This window comes from Pleurodeles waltl, chromosome 3_1, assembly GCF_031143425.1.
Source record: "Pleurodeles waltl isolate 20211129_DDA chromosome 3_1, aPleWal1.hap1.20221129, whole genome shotgun sequence".
Taxonomy (NCBI): domain Eukaryota; kingdom Metazoa; phylum Chordata; class Amphibia; order Caudata; family Salamandridae; genus Pleurodeles; species Pleurodeles waltl.
In genome coordinates, this window is record NC_090440.1 from 1,031,883,607 (window position 1) to 1,031,903,442 (window position 19,836).

General features: G+C 45.6%; 1 protein-coding gene across 1 annotated transcript in view; it reads right to left on the reverse strand.

The window, feature by feature from the left end:
- Positions 1 to 19,836, reverse strand: part of LMLN (leishmanolysin like peptidase) — a 407,342-nt gene that overhangs the window by 247,041 nt on the left and 140,465 nt on the right. The window contains exon 9 of the mRNA XM_069224294.1: positions 12,179 to 12,296. Coding sequence (XP_069080395.1) covers positions 12,179 to 12,296 — 118 coding nt within the window. The remainder of the gene's footprint in view (positions 1 to 12,178; positions 12,297 to 19,836) is intronic.

Genomic DNA, 19,836 nt, shown 5'->3' on the forward strand with positions numbered 1-19,836 from the left:
TACATGTCGTTACTCTACTGAGTTTGCCAAAGACCCTACTAGAAAACACCATTGGGAGTGTTGCAAACAAATTACACCAGGTGCCTTATGGCAACCCTTTTGATCAGGACTATCCTGCCACTTGCTTAAACTGGTATTTTCTTTTACCCAGAATAGAACCACCGCTTCAATACTTACCATTGCTCTTTATAGATTACCTGATAGCAAGTAAGCCTCTGAGTGGTAGACTTGAATGCCCAGGTATCTGAACATTACAGGGCTAACACTTAAGAGGTAGCCCTGGTCTACATGAGCCCCCTCGCCGACATCGTACGCAAGCACGACATCGTCATCACCTCCTACGCCGACGACACCCAACTTGTACTCTCCCTCACCAAGGACCCCGCCAGCGCCAAGACCAACCTACAAGAGGGTATGAAGGACGTCGCAGATTGGATGAGGCTCAGCCGCCTAAAGCTGAACTCTGAAAAAACGGAAGTCCTCATCCTCTGCAACACCCCGTCCGCCTGGGACGACTCCTGGTGGCCCACGGCCCTCGGCACCGCACCGACCCCCGCAGACCACGCCCGCAACCTCGGCTTCATCTTGGACCCTCTTCTCACCATGACCAAGCAAGTCAACGCCGTGTCCTCCGCCTGCTTCCTCACTCTCCGCATGCTCCGTAAGATCTTCCGCTGGATCCCCGCCGACACCAGAAAAACCGTGACCCACGCCCTCGTCACGAGCCGCCTGGACTACGGCAACACCCTCTACGCCGGGACCACAGCCAAACTCCAAAACCGCCTGCAACGCATCCAAAACGCCTCGGCCCGCCTCATCCTCGACATACCCCGCAACAGCCACATCTCCGCACACCTGAGACACCTGCATTGGCTCCCAGTCAGCAAAAGGATCACCTTCCGTCTTCTCACCCACGCACACAAAGCCCTCCACAACAAGGGACCGGAATACCTCAACAGACGCCTCAGCTTCTACGTCCCCACCCGCCCCCTCCGCTCCGCTGGCCTCGCACTTGCTGCCGTCCCTCGCACCCGCCGCTCCACGGCGGGTGGGAGATCTTTCTCCTTCCTGGCGGCCAAGACCTGGAACTCCCTCCCCACCAGCCTCAGGACCACCCAGGACCACTCCGCTTTCCGGAGACTCCTAAAGACTTGGCTGTTCGAGCAGCGATAACCCCCCCTTTCCCCCCTAGCGCCTTGAGACCCGCACGGGTGAGTAGCGCGCTTTATAAATGTTAATGATTTGATTTGATTTGGTAGTGTCTCTGTTTCACACCCAGTTATGGCACATAAAGAAAACAAGCAGGACTTGGCCCGATTTATCTTCAGACCAGATAGGCTCCCACAAAAAAACAATAGGAGATCTGTATCTAGGTTTGAATCTCCCAGGTACAAAAGGACCTCATTTACATAAAAGTAAATAGTTTGTATGCTAAACCCAAGTTGGAGCCTTCAATCCTTATGGAACTCGCCACTGCCAGTAAGAAGAGGGAACAGCTTTGCCATGAGCCCCAATGAATGCTTCATATTACCCTTTCCATCTTCAGCACTGAAGTTGGGGGAGGGATTAGAGCAATACAATCTATTTCAGCATTTCCCTCCTGAGGCCCATGGTTCCTTAAGCCCATCTTTACAAAAAGATATTTCCAACTTAGGGTTTCAAATGCCTTTTCCATGGCTATCAAAAAGACTTCCGGTATCTCAAATTGGGCTGAATGTTCTTTAAGCACATGTGGGAGGCATCATATGCTCAGTGCTGCGTTCCTGGTTTGTGTGGTCCTGGTGCCTTGGACTGGCTAATAATTATTCGGAAGAACGCTCTCTAAACATTATATAGTCTAAATTAAACGTTGATAGTGGATGGTAACAGGTTAAAGCCAAAAGATCTTGATGGAGTTTAGACAGATACTATAGACCACCTTCTTTCTGGTGGTGTGGAAGGCCCCTCTAATAAATGCATTCAAGTACAAAGTCTTGTTGGGAGTCCATTGTCCTAGGTACCATTCTGGTGTCCAGGTTCTTAACTGACAGTTGGATATATTCTTGTGTGAAATTAGCATCCAAGTCCTCTGCTTGAAGCAAGGTGAGTCTTTTCAATCTGGCCAACCCAACGAAAGTGTGAATACAATCATCTGGACAATCTGAGGAGGTGAGCATCATGTATTGCCTTACAAAATGCAGGTATCTGAGCGCACTTGGGATATGAGAGCTGTGATAGGACATGACACTTCCGTACTGCATGACCACCGTGCCAATAAACGACCCGATCTGTCTCTGGCATGCTGCCTCGACGTAGATTTCCTGTAAATGAAAATGCAGAGGTGCTCCACCTTCTCTTTGTATGTATGTGGTTTTGACCCAAACACTTCTCTTTTTTCTTGAATGTCTACCACTTCCTTAATTTGAAATTTCCTCAGATCTCAAAGTTTCACAATATCTTGTTCAAGACGTCTTTCACTCTTTATGCTGCAATCAAGCTTATGCCCTTTGTATATGCCTTACAGGCATCCCATTTCAGTAATGCCTCAGATGTTACTCTGCATTTGTGTCAAAATATTGCAATATATGGTTCCAGGTACTGTCCAAGCCAGCTGCACGTGTTAATCTTTCAGTCTTTAATCTACATGTAGGGACTGCACCAGGATGGACAGTGGTTTGATGCAGTGTGGGCAAAATACTCAGCGCAGGATAATTGCCTCTGTAAATGTTCAGATTGCAACACCATGTTCAATTTGAAGAATAAGGTGTGTGTCTGTGAATAATGTGAGATCTGCACTGCATCTGGGTCTAGTTATCTGCATATGTCTGGTAAGTTCCAATGCCCCAGCCACTGGGTGAGTGCTATAGATTTCACTGCACTCTAGGAATCCAGCAGTGAGGGAGGTGACCTATCCAACTATGGAGTTGGGAACGGAAGCTCCTCTGCATTGTACACTGGCATGTTTCTCTGGCTCGAGTGCTCAACAGCATGGATATCTGGTATTCTGACTTTTATTCCCCCCCCCCCTCCCTCCGGAGGCACTCCAATCTAGCTTGTAAGCCAAGGTCCAGGCCTATCCCTGACTATGTAAGGGCCCGAACCAGTCCTTTGACCTACAGCACATAAAGCAGTGATGGCAGTATACAGTACATGTGTATTGTGTGCATTCCTGTAGCTGAAGGGAGGAGATCTAGACATTGTATTGAGGGAGGACAGAGCTACCTTCAGAAATTCCAGGAGGCCTTTAGTTAGTAACGAGTAGCTTAGCCTTCTAGAGCATTGCCTATTGTTGTTTGGTAGAAGTGAGGGGGTGGGACTGTAATCTCTTATGAGAGGTGAGGACGTTTCTAGGTGATGACTATCCTTCTGCCCGTTTCAGAATTATCCTTCAGTCGGGTCGAGAATAGTCAGATGCAGGCACCGCACACCTCATTGTGCTTCTGTTCTATCTGTTTTAGGTTGGAGACAGAATCACTCTACATAAAGGCTGTATTTGGAGAGCAGACCATGGAGGTCACTTGTAGAAGAACCATCACAATCTTATTCTACACTTTGAGACAATGGACCCATATCCCCGGTGTTGGAAATGGCCTTTCTGCAGGGTCACCCCCAAACTTATTGCCTTCCTCCTCCTCTTTTTCTGACCTCATTTTTGCTGGCTTTAGGACTCTGTGCACTTTACCAGTGCTAAAGTGCATGTGCTCTCTCCTTAAAACATGGTGACATACCCAATTGGTATATTTAATTTACTTCTAAGTCCCTAGTCAAGTGCACTACATGTGCCCAGGGCCTGTAAATTAAATGCTACTAGTGGGTTGCAGCACTGGTTGTGCCACCCACATAAGTAGCCCCTTAACCATGTCTCAGGCCTGCCATTGCAGGGACAGTGTGTACAGTTTCACTGCCACTTCGACTTGCCATTTAAAAGTAATTGCCAAGCCTTAAACTCCCCTTTTTCTACATATAAGTCACCCCTGAGGTAGGCCCTAGGTAGCCCATTGAGCAGGGTGCTACGTAGCTAAAAGGCCGGACATGAACGTTCTATATGTCCTGGTAGTGTAAAACTTGTTTTACACTGCTGTGAAGCCTGCTCATTTCGAAGGATAGCATTAGGGCTACCCTCATACACTGTTTGAGTGTTAGATTCCGATCTGAAAGGAGTAGCCAGGTCATATTTAGTATGGGCAGAATGGTAATAGAAAATCCTGCTTACTAGTAAAGTTTGATTCAATATTGCTATTCTAGAAATGACACTTTTAGAAAGTGAGTATTTCTCTACACTTAAATCCTTCTGTGCCTTACAATCCATGTCTGGTTAGGTTTAGTTGACAGCTCCCTTGTGCATTCACTCAGACAAACCCCAAACACAGGATGCTCAGTCACACTTGCACACATCTGCATATTGAATGGGTCTTCCTGGGCTGGGAGGGTGGAGGGCCTGACACTTACATGTCAAAGGACAGTAGCCTGCCTCACACAAAGGACTGCCACACACCCCTACTGGGACCCTGGCAGGCAGGATGAAACTGAAAGGGGACCTTGTGCACTTCTAAGCCACTCTTTCAAGTCTCCCCCACTTCAAAAGCACATTTGGGTATTTAAGCAGGGTCCCTGACCCTACCAACTTAGACACTTCTACTTCACAAGACACTTCCTGGGAAAGAAACTCTGCACCAGAACCTGCAAATTGCCAAGAAGAACTGCCTGGCTGCCCAAAGGACTCACCTGGACTGTTTTTCTGAGAAGGACTGCTGCCTTGCTGTTGCCCTGCTGCTCTCTGGCTGTGCTGAGAAGTGCTCTCTAAGGGCTTGGATGGAGCTTGCCTCCTGTTTCTTGAAGTCTCAGGATCAAAAAGACTTCATCTCTGCAAAGAACTCCTTGTGCAGCGAAAATTCGACGCACAGCCCACAAGAAACGACGCACAGCCTGCATTGCAGTGAGAAAATCATCGCACACCAAACCGGATCGACGCAGCCCGACTTCGCCAGAGAAGACTGACGCAGCGCCAGCGTTGCGACCGGAACTTCGACGCACGGCCCACTGGATCGACGCGTAGCCAGAACAACGCAGCCTTACTTCCTGAGAGGAATCGATGCAGTGCCTGCCGTGCAACAGAAATTTTCACGCGTTGCCCACTGGATTGACGCAGCTCCTGTGACTGTCCTGCACGCCCAGAATTTCAACGCATCGTCCCCGGGGCGTCCGAAAACCCCGCAACCCGAAGAGGATCAAAGACAGCGCACCGGAAATCGACACAAAGCCTATCCCTGCATGGAAAATAAACAACACATCGTCTGTGTGCACCCGGAGAAACTGACACACAACCTCCCCGTTTTCCACGCATCTCCTCCTCTGAGGTCCTTTGCGGAAAATTTGAACGCAAACCAGGTACTTTGTGCTTGCAAGAGACACTTGTTGCTTTTTAAAGACTAAAGACTAAAGACACTTTATATCATTTTTACAGTGATATTTCAACGTATACTTATTGATTCTTGATCGTTTTGACATACATTTAATCAGATAAATATTATATATTTTTCTAATACTGTGTGGTGTATTTTTGTGGTGCTATACTGTGTTATTGCATGATTTATTCCACAAATACATTACACATTGCCTTCTAAGTTAAGCCTGACTGATCAGTGCCAAGCTACCAGAGGGTGGGCACAGGATAATTTGGATTGTGTGTGACTTAACCTGACTATAGAGTGAGGGTCCTTGCTTGAACAGGGGGTAACCTGACTGCCAGCCAAAGACCCCATTTCTATCACCCTGTCTAAACATCCTGGATACAAATGGGAAACAAACCTCTCTTCTTTGTTCTAAATCCAAGTCACTTATGACCAGGAGAGAGAGTGCTCTACCGAGTACTGCCTGACATCCAGCTGCCCAGAGGTTAGAGAACATCACTTGACACACACAGTTTCTGCTGGAGAAGCGGAGGACCTTGGCTGAAGCACCTACAAGCCCAGACAGGGGCTGGACTGTTGTGATCATCATAGGCCCAGTGAAGGTGAAGGCTGGATAGAGGCCACCCAGAAACGGATTCACAGAGATAGAGAGGGAGCATGTAACACCAGAAAGACTAATTGCTCTCAGGGGCACCAACGTCCATAACACATTGCGCTGTGTAGTATTTAATACAGCTGAGTGGTTAGAAGTACTGTCTCTTTAAAAAGGTACGCACAGGGCAGGATATGGAAGTTATTGTGTCTGATGTTTGATTTTTATGCAGCAAGTTTGAGCACCCCACATTACCTTCCTGACAAGCCTATGAGCCCTTGTCCTCACTATTCTAAGAGTCCAATTCGGAACGATTTGTACTTGTCCTGTTTGCAGGGCATGAGTAGGACAAGCCACCAGGTCAACAGTAAGAAATGACCCACTTGGTGTCCAATAGCCCCTACCGGTCCTGTGGCCACCGGGAACAGGGTCTGGCATAAGGTGTGTGCACCCAATTAATGTCAAACCCACTAACAATAACAGGATTGATATATGCTAAAGAATATGCGCCTGTAGGTACTGAAAAAACCACCTGGAAGGTACTCTGTGCATACCTACAAATGAGTGCTAGACGTTTCCCATTCATTAAGCCATCTACCATTACATATCTGTCTTCTGTATCTGCTTGCACACTTTGCGCCACATGTGGCACCACAGGTGTCACCTATAGCATTGTTCCCTTATCAAAGGATGAATAAGTTGTATAGAAGAGTTGCCCTCTCCATGTTTTATGCAGCTTGGACTCTTCTCATTTAGTTAAATGGGTTTCTTGACGCCAAGTCAATATAGAGATGCTTATACTTTGCATCGTTTAACCATGTGTCTCCACCTTCTCACATTCCAAGATATTACTTTAAAGCTTTGGGCCACATGTGTATAGTAGTCTCCATTAAGATCTGCGGTGTCTTCTGTTTGGCCCTTACCCTTTAACTGCACTATTCCCCCTGATGGGTGAATGCCATACATGGACTAATATGTACCAACTTAAAACATCGTTTAACTTCAAGTTGCAAATTAGTAATCTGCCACCAAAAACGTGGCTCCAAACAATCAACATTCAAAACAGAAATAGTCCAATATTTGGAATCTAGCATCCCTGGACCACTTTTGGGGCATGGGTGCAGTCAAACAGTTAGCTTGATTATGGCTTTCTGTTACCATTTCCTCCTCAGAACTGTCCTGCTTTACAGATTGCCTCCAACTGTATGTGTAGTTTGGTTGTGGGACCACATTTCTTGCCCATTAATATTCAATATGCAATGCCATTTATTTGCAGAGGGAGTTAGCAATATCTCTTGCCTCTACGAGATGGGATATGGTTCAGGTGTAAAGCCATGGATCACTCTAGCCCTTCACATGATTTTCATTCAGTGATATCTCTCAATCAAAGCTTTGATCAGCCAAATACATCGAGGAACTCCCCAAGATTCCGCAAAGTCAAACATGCCCCCCTGTGGACTCACAGCCAGTTTGTCTTGGCTGCACACGATATGTTACTGACCTTTTCTGTTTGAAGAAGAATTGTGCCCTAGATGTACGTTTGTTTCTAGGCTTCTTCATAAGGTGTTGTCCCATTCCATTGCAGTCGGCAGAAAGGGTTGGTAATACATTTCTAATCAGCCCAATCCTCTGCCTACAATCTTACAACCTTTCAAATAACTAAGAAATGTGAGTATACTCCGTCCATTATTCTCAGTTGTGCTGGAAAAATTAACATCTATTTTAGCCTCAGCTCCCCTAGGACTTGTTTTAGAAACCTACTCCTTTGCTGCTAAGCTGCAGTTGCAAAATTTGTGAACTACAATACTTTTTTGTTTTCCACAGTGCAGGAGATGTGCTTCTTGGCCATCTGAAGTAAATAGTTTTGTCTCTGTAATTTAGCATATGGACCATCACAGACCCTTGGATGCCACCTGGTTTAGTAGCTATTCTTCTAGGGACGGTCCCATACTTGACCTTTCTATTCTTTCTGACAGCCTGATAATTCTAATGTTACTCCCCTCTGTTCAGACCTGCCCCTGAAGCTCTTTGACTGTTGGTTGAATCAATGCTAGTGTCGACTTAAGTCTTTGTAACCCTCAAATAACTTAGGGCTTGATTTAGTTCTTGGAGGTGCTACCGCCAAACTGCGTCAACAGCATTCAAGAGATGACAGTCAAGTCGATGGTGTTCCGCCAGCCGTATTTAGATGTTACAGCTCTGCAAGCAGAGGACTGACGATGGGTTGCTGATGGAGGGAGACGTCGGTGGGACCCCATGGACATCATATAATTACAGCGGCTATGGAACAAAGTTAAATGACACACACACACAGTCCCCTTAGCCTTATGTGTCCCCCTGCACTACACAACACACATCATACACACCATCATCAAAAATTCCAACACAACACGTACATGCTGAAGACACACAGTGGCATACATCCATTAAACACGCATACACCATTGACATTCCACCTGCACACAACACAACCACAACAACCAACACAACTACGCACACAGCTACAAAAAGACACAATTACACACATAAACCACAACGTCTGCCACACAACAACCTGAATGTGTTACATGGCAAACAACATACACAGAAATATCATTCTCACATGCAGGTGGCACACATACAGACACAACCACATCACCCACTCCAGCTCCCTCCACCTTAGACAGCCAAACCCCCCCACCCACCCACACACACACACACACACCAGATAGCACAAACCTACCCCTACAGGTCCCCTTGCAATGTGCACACATGGACACCGTTGTCCAGTGTGAGTGTACAGTCACTGTGGTGCCAGCATTCATTTAGCAATGAATGATGACACGACAATGACAGTTGTGCATGTGTATGATATGCGTGTTGTGCTAGTGGGTCTCCAGCCATGTGTGCCACCACCGAGTACCCCACATATGTAACATTAATTAAAAAAAATACTGTGACATGCATATGCCTGCAGTGGTCCCAACCTCCCGTGCAGTGCCCACCCAACATACCCTGACAATGCTGTGTCCCTACCTTCGAGTCCGGCGACAGGGTGGAGGGTCGTGTTTTCTCCATGGGTTGGAGGCAGCAGTGACGGCAGGTGTTGTCTAGTCAAAGACGGGCATATAATGGGGAAAAAAGGTGATCTTTCACCCCTTCCCCAACCCCCAAACCGCCAACTTAGACATGGAGGTAGGACCACCACTTTTTTCTTGACGGTAAGGCTAATCCAAATCTGCATGGAGGGAGGGGTGGCTGGGGTTCTGCTGTCATCCACTTTGCCTTCTCCCGCCAGTGACGAAGGCAGTGTTTCTTGGCAGAGACAGCGGTTTGTATGCAGGCTTTCCTCTATGGGACCACCAACATCTAAATACCGTGGGCAGACAGTCACGACGACGGATGGGTTTTCAGTCAAAAAGTCGATGGTGGGACCATTACCGGCAAGATCTATATCAAGCCCTTAGTCTGGGTTGCCCTCAAATGGCCAAAGTCCAGTGCACTTGTATGTATTTTGCACTCCAATGCCTCTCTCATTTCTCTTACTGCTGATAAATGTTTATTTTTATCAGTTTGAGTTTAGGAGCTTTCACCTTGCAAAGATTTGAGCTAAGGGGTCCAGCTTCCCTGTGCTCCTCGTTTTTCCGTTTACTAGCTCACACAGCTGGATGCGGAGAATTTTAGGACTCGACTGTGTTGCTTCTTCTGTTGTGTCTCTTGCTTCAATTAATTCCATAAAGATACCAGTGGTTCTAGACCCAACTCCCAGGGAAGCACATATTCTTTTTTCGCCCACATCACAGTTTTCATTCTGTAGATATTATTCCAAATGTGCCCCTTTATCTCCTTTTCGGTGCAAGACTAAGGAAAGTAATTGAGTACTCACAGTGGTGTCCTGTTGCTAAGTTTAATGGGCTTAGTATTTCTATCCATTTACAGTGCAATGCCCTTTGTTAGTGGCTTAGACTGTTTCAAAAGCCTTTGTAGGAGAGTAGGCTGCTCAACCTTCAACAGGCTGTATCATTCCAGAAAATCTGTTGTTCCTATAGCAGGCTGCAGTCTTTCAAGGAGGAATAGCCTAACTCTGCTGGCACCACTTCTTAACACTGCCACCCTGTCATTCACGCCAAGGTTCCAAAAACTGATTTAGGTTATAGGTTTCAGGTGATCCGTTCAGGCCCATCAGCTTCTGTCTTCCCCAGGTCAATCTCCAATACAATCACATTGTCCCTCTCCTGTCCTTGGATGCACGTCCCTGCACATAGGTTCACCATTGCTCAAGTCACACTCACTACTATCTGCTCGGCTCCCCCACTTGCTTATGGGCGCAGTCACAGGAATCACTGTACTTCTATTGCATTTCTCTAAACAGTATCACTTCACCAACTGCATCTTTTCCACTGCTTTGGATCCTGCTCCCTTCACCACACAGCACATGCTCGTCAGGGAGCTCCAATCACAGATTAATTTGGCAAGATAACTTTGAGGTTGCGGGAGGAGCCCGGCATGTCTATTTGGCTGTTTTGCCTGTCCAGCCTCCCTCCCCCAATCAAATTCACATATAGAATGCAAATCAACATGCATAAGCATTTCAGAGGTGCATGATAAAATACAAATGCCAACTCTAAAAGGCCTTTGATAGGTGGGCTAAAATTACAATGGTGTATTTGCAGAACAGGTGTCCTCTGGTAAACACAAACTATGGCTGCCTGCGAGTCTGCATTGATTTATTTATTTATTTTTAAAGGAGGAGGGGAGAGGGGGAGGACTAACACCAGAGGCCAATCTCCTGTCATCTGTTATGAGTAGAGATGATAGGGTCATTAGTCCATTTCCAGGTCAGCAACGATATTAACACGCAAGAGGGATGCCAATCAGAGGTGTTCACCACTAATCCTTGTGTGTCTCCAGCTCAAAGCAGCATCACAAGTACAGGGGCTGCTTCCAACAACACACAGATACACAGTGTGCACGGGGGTGAGAAATAAATAGTGGATTTAGTGTGCCATGGGGATCAGACATGGAGCTCACTAAATCTGACCAGCTTTATCTGCAGTTGTCAACCGTCCCCCTTCACTGGAAAATCAGAATATAATTTTTAAGAAACCAACAGCCTTTAAACGTTACGACAACACCTACGTATTATCACCCTGCATCTTATTGGGTGCAACAATGCAGTGAGGCGCAAACAAGTTCAGAGCTTTGAACCAGCACTGGAAGCAGGTAGAGTACATTTGCCCCCATTGTTTGTGAAGGCCAGCACCACTTCCAAGAGTTTCCTTGTTGTCAGAGCTGTGCCCAGTTTGGCTGTTTGTATAGTCAAATTGTGGTACTTCATCAACAAGGCGCCTCCCTGATAAGCCTGGATAATGCAAGATACTGCTGATACTACCTTGACAGACCCTAGCAGTAGACAAGGGACGATAGGGGTACCACAATAGCTAACTCCAGGATTTTACTTGGCAGCACAGAGTGTTTGTCAGGGTGGGGATGGGGTAGTGCTCATTTAAATGGTTTGTTAGACTTTTAATCCACGGTCAATAGCCATCAAAAGCATAGCACGCTCAGCCAACTTTCAGAGGATGCCGACTTCACTGCAGCCAGGCTCCTTGATCATCAACCTCGGTCATTTTAAGTTTGATAATATTGTCCAGCTCTGGCTTAGTTATTTTTCCAGAGACATCTGAAGAGCCAAGTTAAAATCTAGAAAAAGGGGAGGGTGGGTTCTGGGTCTCTAGCGGAGTGCTAAGCACTACTTATCGAATTCTGAGAACTGACATTGATCAGAAGGAATAATATTACTTGACCCCACAAATCAACCTGGTGTGTAAGATCACTCATCCTCCTAAGTTCCAGTTCAGACTTAATAGGTCAACTTAGTGAATGCAAGACACCAAAAATGGGAAGCAACCTTTAATAACTCTTATCCATATCAAATATGAAAAAGCAGGTCACTCTGACACTCTGCATCAGAAGTCAAATGCATTTCCAATTAACAGGTTTTCTGGAAATCTGCTTCATTTGCAAATGGCGAGCCAGACAATCCATTTAAATGGAAATCTCCAAGCAATCTCGAAAAACATGTAGTAAGGATCATACTTTCACAGAGGTTGAGGATGCGGTCTTATTTGCTGAGCTAGGCAAAAGTCCATCATCCACTGAGCAATTAGAAAAAAACGGGTTATTTGAATTCAAAAGACTTGGAAGACATACTCACCACGACTCGAGGGGTGACTAGAAGAAAGACTTCATGGCGTAGTAGTTTAGTACCTCGCACATCCCACATTCTCACTGCTTTGCGAACAACGTTTTCACTCCACTGGTATAAGCCAAGGCTTTAGAGACAGAGTAAATAAGAAAGCATGTTTTAGATAGATCTGGTCTTCGAGAATCAATACAAAATGCAGCGGACAAAGACGGCACTTTAATTTATTCAGCTCTGCCAAATTAAACAAAAACATCAGCTTGATACACAAAAAAACTCAATCATAAAAAGTGTTACATGGAACAGTTTAATTTAATAATGCATTGCCAACAAAATAGCACAAGTCAATGAACATCAAGTAGAGGAAACTACACCGTTTTTGTTTTTATTCCATAAATATATCACTAAGTTAATATGTGTTAAGCAATGGGCAAAATAGGCTAAAAAAAAATAAAAAAATAAAAAGGAGTTGTATCAAATTATAAACAAGGACATTTCACCGTCCACCCTTGCAGGATGTACTGCAAGTTGACTACTGCACTTTCACCTTATAAAGGAAAAATTACGTACCTTTAGCAACATTTTTGTTCTAATGGATAAGAATCTTCTGTTGTAGATTTCTCATTTTATGAACCAAATTCAGTCAAAGACTGGGTTTAGGAAATTTCCTATGACCACCAACGGAATCCAAGGGCCTCTATCATAACACTTTCACAACATCACTGCCAAAAACTGGAAGGGAAATTCCAGTGAGAAAATATTGAGTTGCTTGTGCCATCATCCAAGTTCAGGACTACAATTACAAAATTAGAACATACAACAAATCACAGGAGAATCTCATTGTGGAATGATGTAACAGTTGTTCTAAGAATCCAACCAAACATCACCACACAAAAGGACACTCAAGAGTTCTTAAGAGTTACTGTTGATGCTAATGTCACAGGCAAAAGGCTTTTCGAACCACCCTCTGCAAAAGACTGATGAGGCCCTGCAGACCAGATCTGTCCTTTGGTTAATGCACGCCTCAAGCACACAACGCTTGGTAGACCGGTCAGCCTTAGAAGTGGGCCTAAGGTGCTCTGCCGCCTCTGTGGACCCAGCGGAACTGATGAATCTCCTATGCTTCAGGGCCCAACCCTGAGCAGAACCAATTCATCACCACTGTTGCGTGGATTGGACCCATTACAAAGACCTGTATCACCATTGTAGCCTCTTTGGAACTGCCACTACATCATGTATCCTCAACTCAGGCTCCTGAAGCAAACGTAAATTACAGTTTTGTTGACGATCACCACATCGCAGGTCCCTGGAACCTATGCTTCACCCTGATTGCTCGATGCATTCTCAACACCAGACTTCGCATTGCAAGCTCTTGTAGATGGGATCCTCAATGAGGACACAGGACCAGGCATAGTAGCCTCACTGCACCTCCGGAACTGACACATTGCCTCTGCTCTGCAAAGCATCTCCAACGCAGTCCCCCGCACCGCTCTGCAAACCAGGAATTAAACTACTCTCTTCTAACTCCGTCTCTGCAGCCAGGCCACGCTCCATCACGGTTAGCCTGAACTTGTGACTTTGTCCCGGTCCGGAGCGATCAGATAGCCACAGTTGTCAATTTGTGCGTTTTGGCACTATTTTCATTGAAATCTTTAAACCTGCATCTCTCCGGTTGAGCGGATTTATTTTGTTGTTGTTTTATTTATAGAAAAAAAATCTATTTTTCAAACTTGGTGGGGATCCTTTTTGAGTTGTGGTTTTCACTTTATTTGTATTTGAAGTGTTGCACAAATACTTTACACATTGCCTCTATGTTAAGCCTCACTGCTAACACACTAAATGCTAAACATTATGCTTGACAATAAAATACACGATGTAAGTAACGTGTTGGCTTATCCCTTTTTTTCCCCCCCTTCTTACCTTTATGTATTGTTGGTCAGCACCTAGAAAGCAGGTGGAATCACTTTTAGAATTTACCTTTTGCAAGCTGGGGTCTTTTATCCGACATAACATGATTTTTGGCAACAAGGATGGTGATTGCTGTTCTCAGCTGTCATGACAGATAGGCTGTAGCGGGTCAATGCACTGTGGACCTGAATGTGAGGCAGTTTGCGCTTCTACACAGTGTCAAAGATTTCGCTACCGCTGCTTCGGAATGCCGCTTTGCTACAATTTCCGAGACTTAATTTGTTGTCAAACTAAAAGGGAATCACTTAGGGCCTGATTTAGATTTGGCAGATGGGTTACTCTGTCACAAATGTGACAGATATCCAGTCCGCCATATTATGATTCCTATTGGATATAATGTGATTGCAATATAGCAGACGGGATAACAGTCACGTTTGTGACGGAGTAAGCCCATCCGCCAAATTCTAAATCAGTCCCTTAGTTACTCCAGACATACATGCCGTGTTGTTTGAGGGGCAAAGGATCAACTTCCTAGGACTTTCAGTTAGTGATGCCAAGTTCAAAGGAGAATAGTGTGTATAAAGATATATGTAGCTCAAAAAGGTGTCAATGTATTAGGCTGGTAGAAAAGGCTATAAATCAAGTCCGATCCATATGCTGATAATCCTGTGTTGGTCATCCATGAGACTGATACCAGAGATCATATAATTTCTGTGTACCAAGAGCTTTTTGCGAAAACATGGGGAAACGACTGGGATTGGAGATCCCCTGCATTATAAATGAGTGTGTACTCCTGGCCCGAGTGCCTAATTACATATATAACTGGTATTCTGACTAATTTTGGCTGTGGTGTCACGCTAATCTAGAACAGGCAGAGAGGCCTAGACTTGTCCTTAGGAGGGAGAAGTGCCCTAGAGGGGCACACATTCTGTGCCCTCATTTCAGGCATTCCACTACTGTCCATGCCCTTGCTGCATCCAATAACGAGGTGGGCCAAGTGTACTGTGCTTTGTGAATCTGTAGTGCGACCAGGCTTTTCTCTGTGTCAGTGAACATGGTCTAATGACCCTTCTCATGTAAAGTTCCACTGTTATGTGAAAAAACAATCAAGATGGCAATTGAAAGCTCTGTCATTGCCTAAGCCATAAGTCATTATAGCCTCAGAAGTAGCAACTGCCAAAGAGGCACCACCACAAGCGATCAGCCTGGAATCCACAACTGTCAAATCCGAGTACCTATCTGCAACTGACTGGGAGGGAGGGAGAGACACAGCTGTCAAAGATCAGTGTTGCCAAGGAGATCTGCCTTACCAATTCCCCTTCTGCAAAGATTGTGTTGTGCCAGGTTGCAGCCACAGGAGAAGAGTCACTGTTGTGAAGGGAGGAGCACAAACTTTGTCTGCTGCACAACCCAACTGAAACGATAACCAGCAGGTAACTCAGGGTTTGGCCTGTACCTGGGACACGAGATTAACGCATGCAGACTAGTCCGCCATGCATGCTTAAAACTTTTACTGAAGGGGTAAAAAGAAAATGAACAGAGTTGCACATTTGGCCAGTAAGTGCATTTAAGTTATCTGCACCTGTGCCTAATCCTTGCCTAATCCCTAGTGTGTTGAGGACTGCAGAGACAGGCTCTCTATTATTGTGGGAGACAGAATACAAGGAAGAAGGGTGGGTGTAGAGCCTCATTGTTAAGGTCAACTTACATATGCAACTCTGAATGATGTACCCATCAAACTGTGTATTATTTAGTTAATTTGTGAGATTAAAGAATATTCGTTTTAAACAAAAGATACACTCTGGGCTGGGAAATACATTGTGTCTCTTGGTTGACCTTTCATTTCTGAGCTCATGACCCTACACTACCTAGCTGAGAAGTCTATGACTGACCGGTACGCTGAGAGTCAAATGCAGGAAGTGTTGCACTTGATCCAATATGCAGAGCCATAGTAGGAGAGACTCCAGGACACCAGTCTCAAATTACCTTCACCACCATGTTGAGGCCAGCAGACCCTGTCTGCGTGCTCCCCCACCCTCCTAATGCAACAGGGTCTAATACACATCTTGGACATACACTAGTGAATATCGTAATAAGGACCCGGTGGCCAACAGTGTCTAATGCCATAGACAGATCCACCTGTATGAAAACAAACTGCTGACCTCCTGGCATCATGGGACCCTGAAGATAAGAGCTGCCACAACTACAGTTTTCTTGCAGCAAACTGGCCATAAACCAGAATGCCATGCAAGTAACACCAGCTTTGTTTTCATGTGACCTTGCAATTTATTATAGATCAATCATTCCAATAATCTGAAGAGGAATGATAGTTGTGAAATGGGCCTTTTACCTGCTAGGGTACTAGGGTCATCTTCAAATTGAGGCAGAATCTAGCTGATTTTTTTAGTCAGTTTTTTTTGTAATATCTTTCTTGTGGACGACTGACATGATGCAATTAATCGGCTTCTTAAATCAATACCTATTATATCACTATGGGAAGAACATGGAGTAAAGAGAATCTGGGATATGGCTGCATTAGAATCAGTTTATTTCTAGGTCTGTTTGTGGTTCAATCCAGCAGCCACATTCTACCAGGATGTTCTTCACAATGTTTTAAATAGCAATCAGGCCATTTCTCTTTCATAAGTTAGACATATTATTAGAGCTATGATTAGTGGTGATCTATCCTTAATTTGATCCGAACAAAGTGTAATCACAAAAGAGATAGGGTCCTTGTAATGTCCTGCTCCTGAAATATGATCACATTTTGAGATGAGAAAGTGATAAAGGTCTTTTCAAGTTCGACCCATCTTGAGTAAAACAAGGAACGTTATGTGGTTTCACTTATTGTGTCATTAGTGCAGAACCTTTACTTCAGGTTTAATTTGGTGAATTACTATTGTATGGTTTAACAGTTAACTGGAAAGGTTGCACCTTCTGTTAATGTATTAGTGTTAGAACAAGCATCAGGATGAAATTAGTTTATCATTTCTGCTTATACTGAATTTCAATATCAACTCTTAGAGGGCCTAATCACAAATTGCATTTTGTAATATGTAAATGAATACTACAGTACTACCACTCACATAGAATAAATGTTATTCCTCTGCCTCTCCTATCTTTTCTGTGCATAGATCTCCACACATATAGGGAAACATTTTTGTATTAAAGTGGGAGGGGCACGGGGAAAGTGGCTGGAAAATAGGGACTACTTATTACAAAATGAGAGGTTTAGAGAAATGTAAGAAATGTTTTAGGTTAGACATCCTTATACAAACATACATCCACATAAGAAAAGACCAATGTGATAAACTACAATTCTAAAATTATTACAGCACTAAGGGTGTCAAAACAGACTCAAATGTACTCTAGCTCAGCCTTGGATTACGTCAAGCACCACTCAGCCATTCACAGGTACTGAAACACACTCCTGTAGAAAACAAGGAATGCAGGGGAATAAAATAATACCCCATACTAAACAATCTTAAATGGATTTACTACAAATATATATTACTATAAATACACATGATATATGTTTTATGCATAGTATACGTGTATATTATTACAGCACAAAAGGTGTCAAAACTGAGTCAAATGTACTCTAGCTCAACCTTGGATTACACGAAGCACCACACAGTCATTCACAGGTACTGAAACACACTCCTGTGGAAAACAATGGATGCAGGGGAATAAAGTAATACCCCATTCTAACCAATCTTAAATGAATGTAATACAAATATATAATATAATAATAATAATAATAATAATATAAACACCATGCTATATGAATAATATACTTCTATATTTATAAAATGTATTATTGGGGCCATGGCATATGCAAGATGGACACCGGACATGCTCCTAAGAGGCTCTTTTCGACCTCTACCTTATCCTGCAAAATCCTGGCATCTATGCCACTACCGGAGGCTCCATTCCTGGGGTGCAGCATTGCTGGAAGCCCCCCTGCCTCCGCTCATCGAAGTTCTGACGACTGTGGCACTGTCTGCCATGACCGGCTGGGGCCTGTGTTGGTCCCCGAGGACTGGCTGTTCTTGGCTGGGATCTGGGCTGAGTCAGAGAGGCTACAGGTAGTGATGTGTCAGCACATGAGTGCAGACAGCTGGCTGGTTGGGCTGTTCCCTGGGGTCAGCATCGGCCGGGTGGTGGAAGGTGCAGAGGGGGACTGGTGCAGCAGCGAAGGGAACATGGCGGCCACACTCATCCTGATCTGCAGGAGCTGATCGCCGCCGCCAGCGAGCAGGGGAGTGCTGTTAGCGAGCAGCTTTATTATCAGGATCAGAGGAGTGCCCAGGAGGGGCCAGGCTCCCAGATCAGCCCCCATGCTGGATTAAGTGCAGCGCTCTTGTTTTCCAGGCACCACTGCAGACCTCTGGGCCCTTTTGAAGATTGGGGCCTTAGCTCTGGAGACCGCGCATGTGAGGGCGTGCTGCCTGGAGGAGTGTATCTGGCCCTCCACCGTTGCAGGACATCACTGCCAATGCTGTGTGGTCATCTGCCCATTTTACCAGGCAAGTAACACCCTGGGAGTTCCTGTGTAGTGGATGGCCTCCCTCTGGTAATCTGAGAGGGCAGTATTGGCCTGTGTAGGCCTTCATCTGTAGATCGAAGGGGGAGTGACCTTGCACCTGGGTCCCTCAACCCCCTTCTCTTTTTTTATCCTGAGGGAGTGACTCTAAGGGACTATTCCCCCCCCTTCTGCTCCTGCTGCCTGCCCGCTGACTGAAATTGGATCTCCTCATTCTAGCTGCTTAGATGGGCAGAAACAGGACGGTGTCCCTCAGCCCCTTGGGGGAATACCATGGGCCAATATACATCTCGACGATCCCATCACAGCACCCTACACTATAATCTAGTGGCAGGGGTGATCGGGAGACAGATTTTCCCCAATGAAGAACCCACTTGTGAGGAAATGCCTGTGGCAATTCAGGGCTCTAGGGAGGCCTTGGAAGGGAAAATTGAGACTGTAGCCATTGATGTAACCCTCCTTCCTACTTACTTGTGCTAGGTCTCTGATAAAGTTGCTGTGGTCGAGGGATCCATTGTGGACTTGCATGCTGAGGGGACCTCCCTAAAACTGCAGGCGGCTGCGGTCACCTCCAGGGCCAGAGTCCTGGAGGGGCAGGTGGAAGATGCAGAAGGGAGGTCCCACGGCTGAGGGGTCCTAAGTTGAGCACTTTGTTGAACACAGGTTCCTTGAGGCCTTGAGGCCCAGCGGACTGCATCCACTATTCACACATCGAGAGAGTGCATTGGGCACTGGCGGTGACTGCGAGAACGTGCTCACCGCTGAGGGCTATCATAGCACGCATTTTGAACTCTAAAGACCGAGATTGCATTTTGAGGACAGCCAGGGAAACAGATCCAGCCCAGTTTGAAAATCAAAGAACCTCCATTTATCTGGACTACACTAACAAAATTCAGGGATCCCAGAAAACATTCCTAGAGGTCGAGGCCAAGCTCCGATCCATGGGACTTCGTTACATACTCCTGTACCCGGCTAGGCTGCGAGTGCTGGCTGGAAGCAGGTCTCACTACTTTGAATCTCCGGACAATGTGTGGAGAATGCTGAAGGTATGGGGCAAGGTACGTAGGGATAAGACTGGTCCCTGGAAGTCTAGACCGCATGATTCAGGTGGGGGCCATAATCCCAATTGGAGGCTGCGTGAGGAGACAGTGGGGGGGTTGGGGGGGGTCAGTCTTTCCTCACTAATGGCCTGATGAGAGTTGTGATTCAAGGGCAT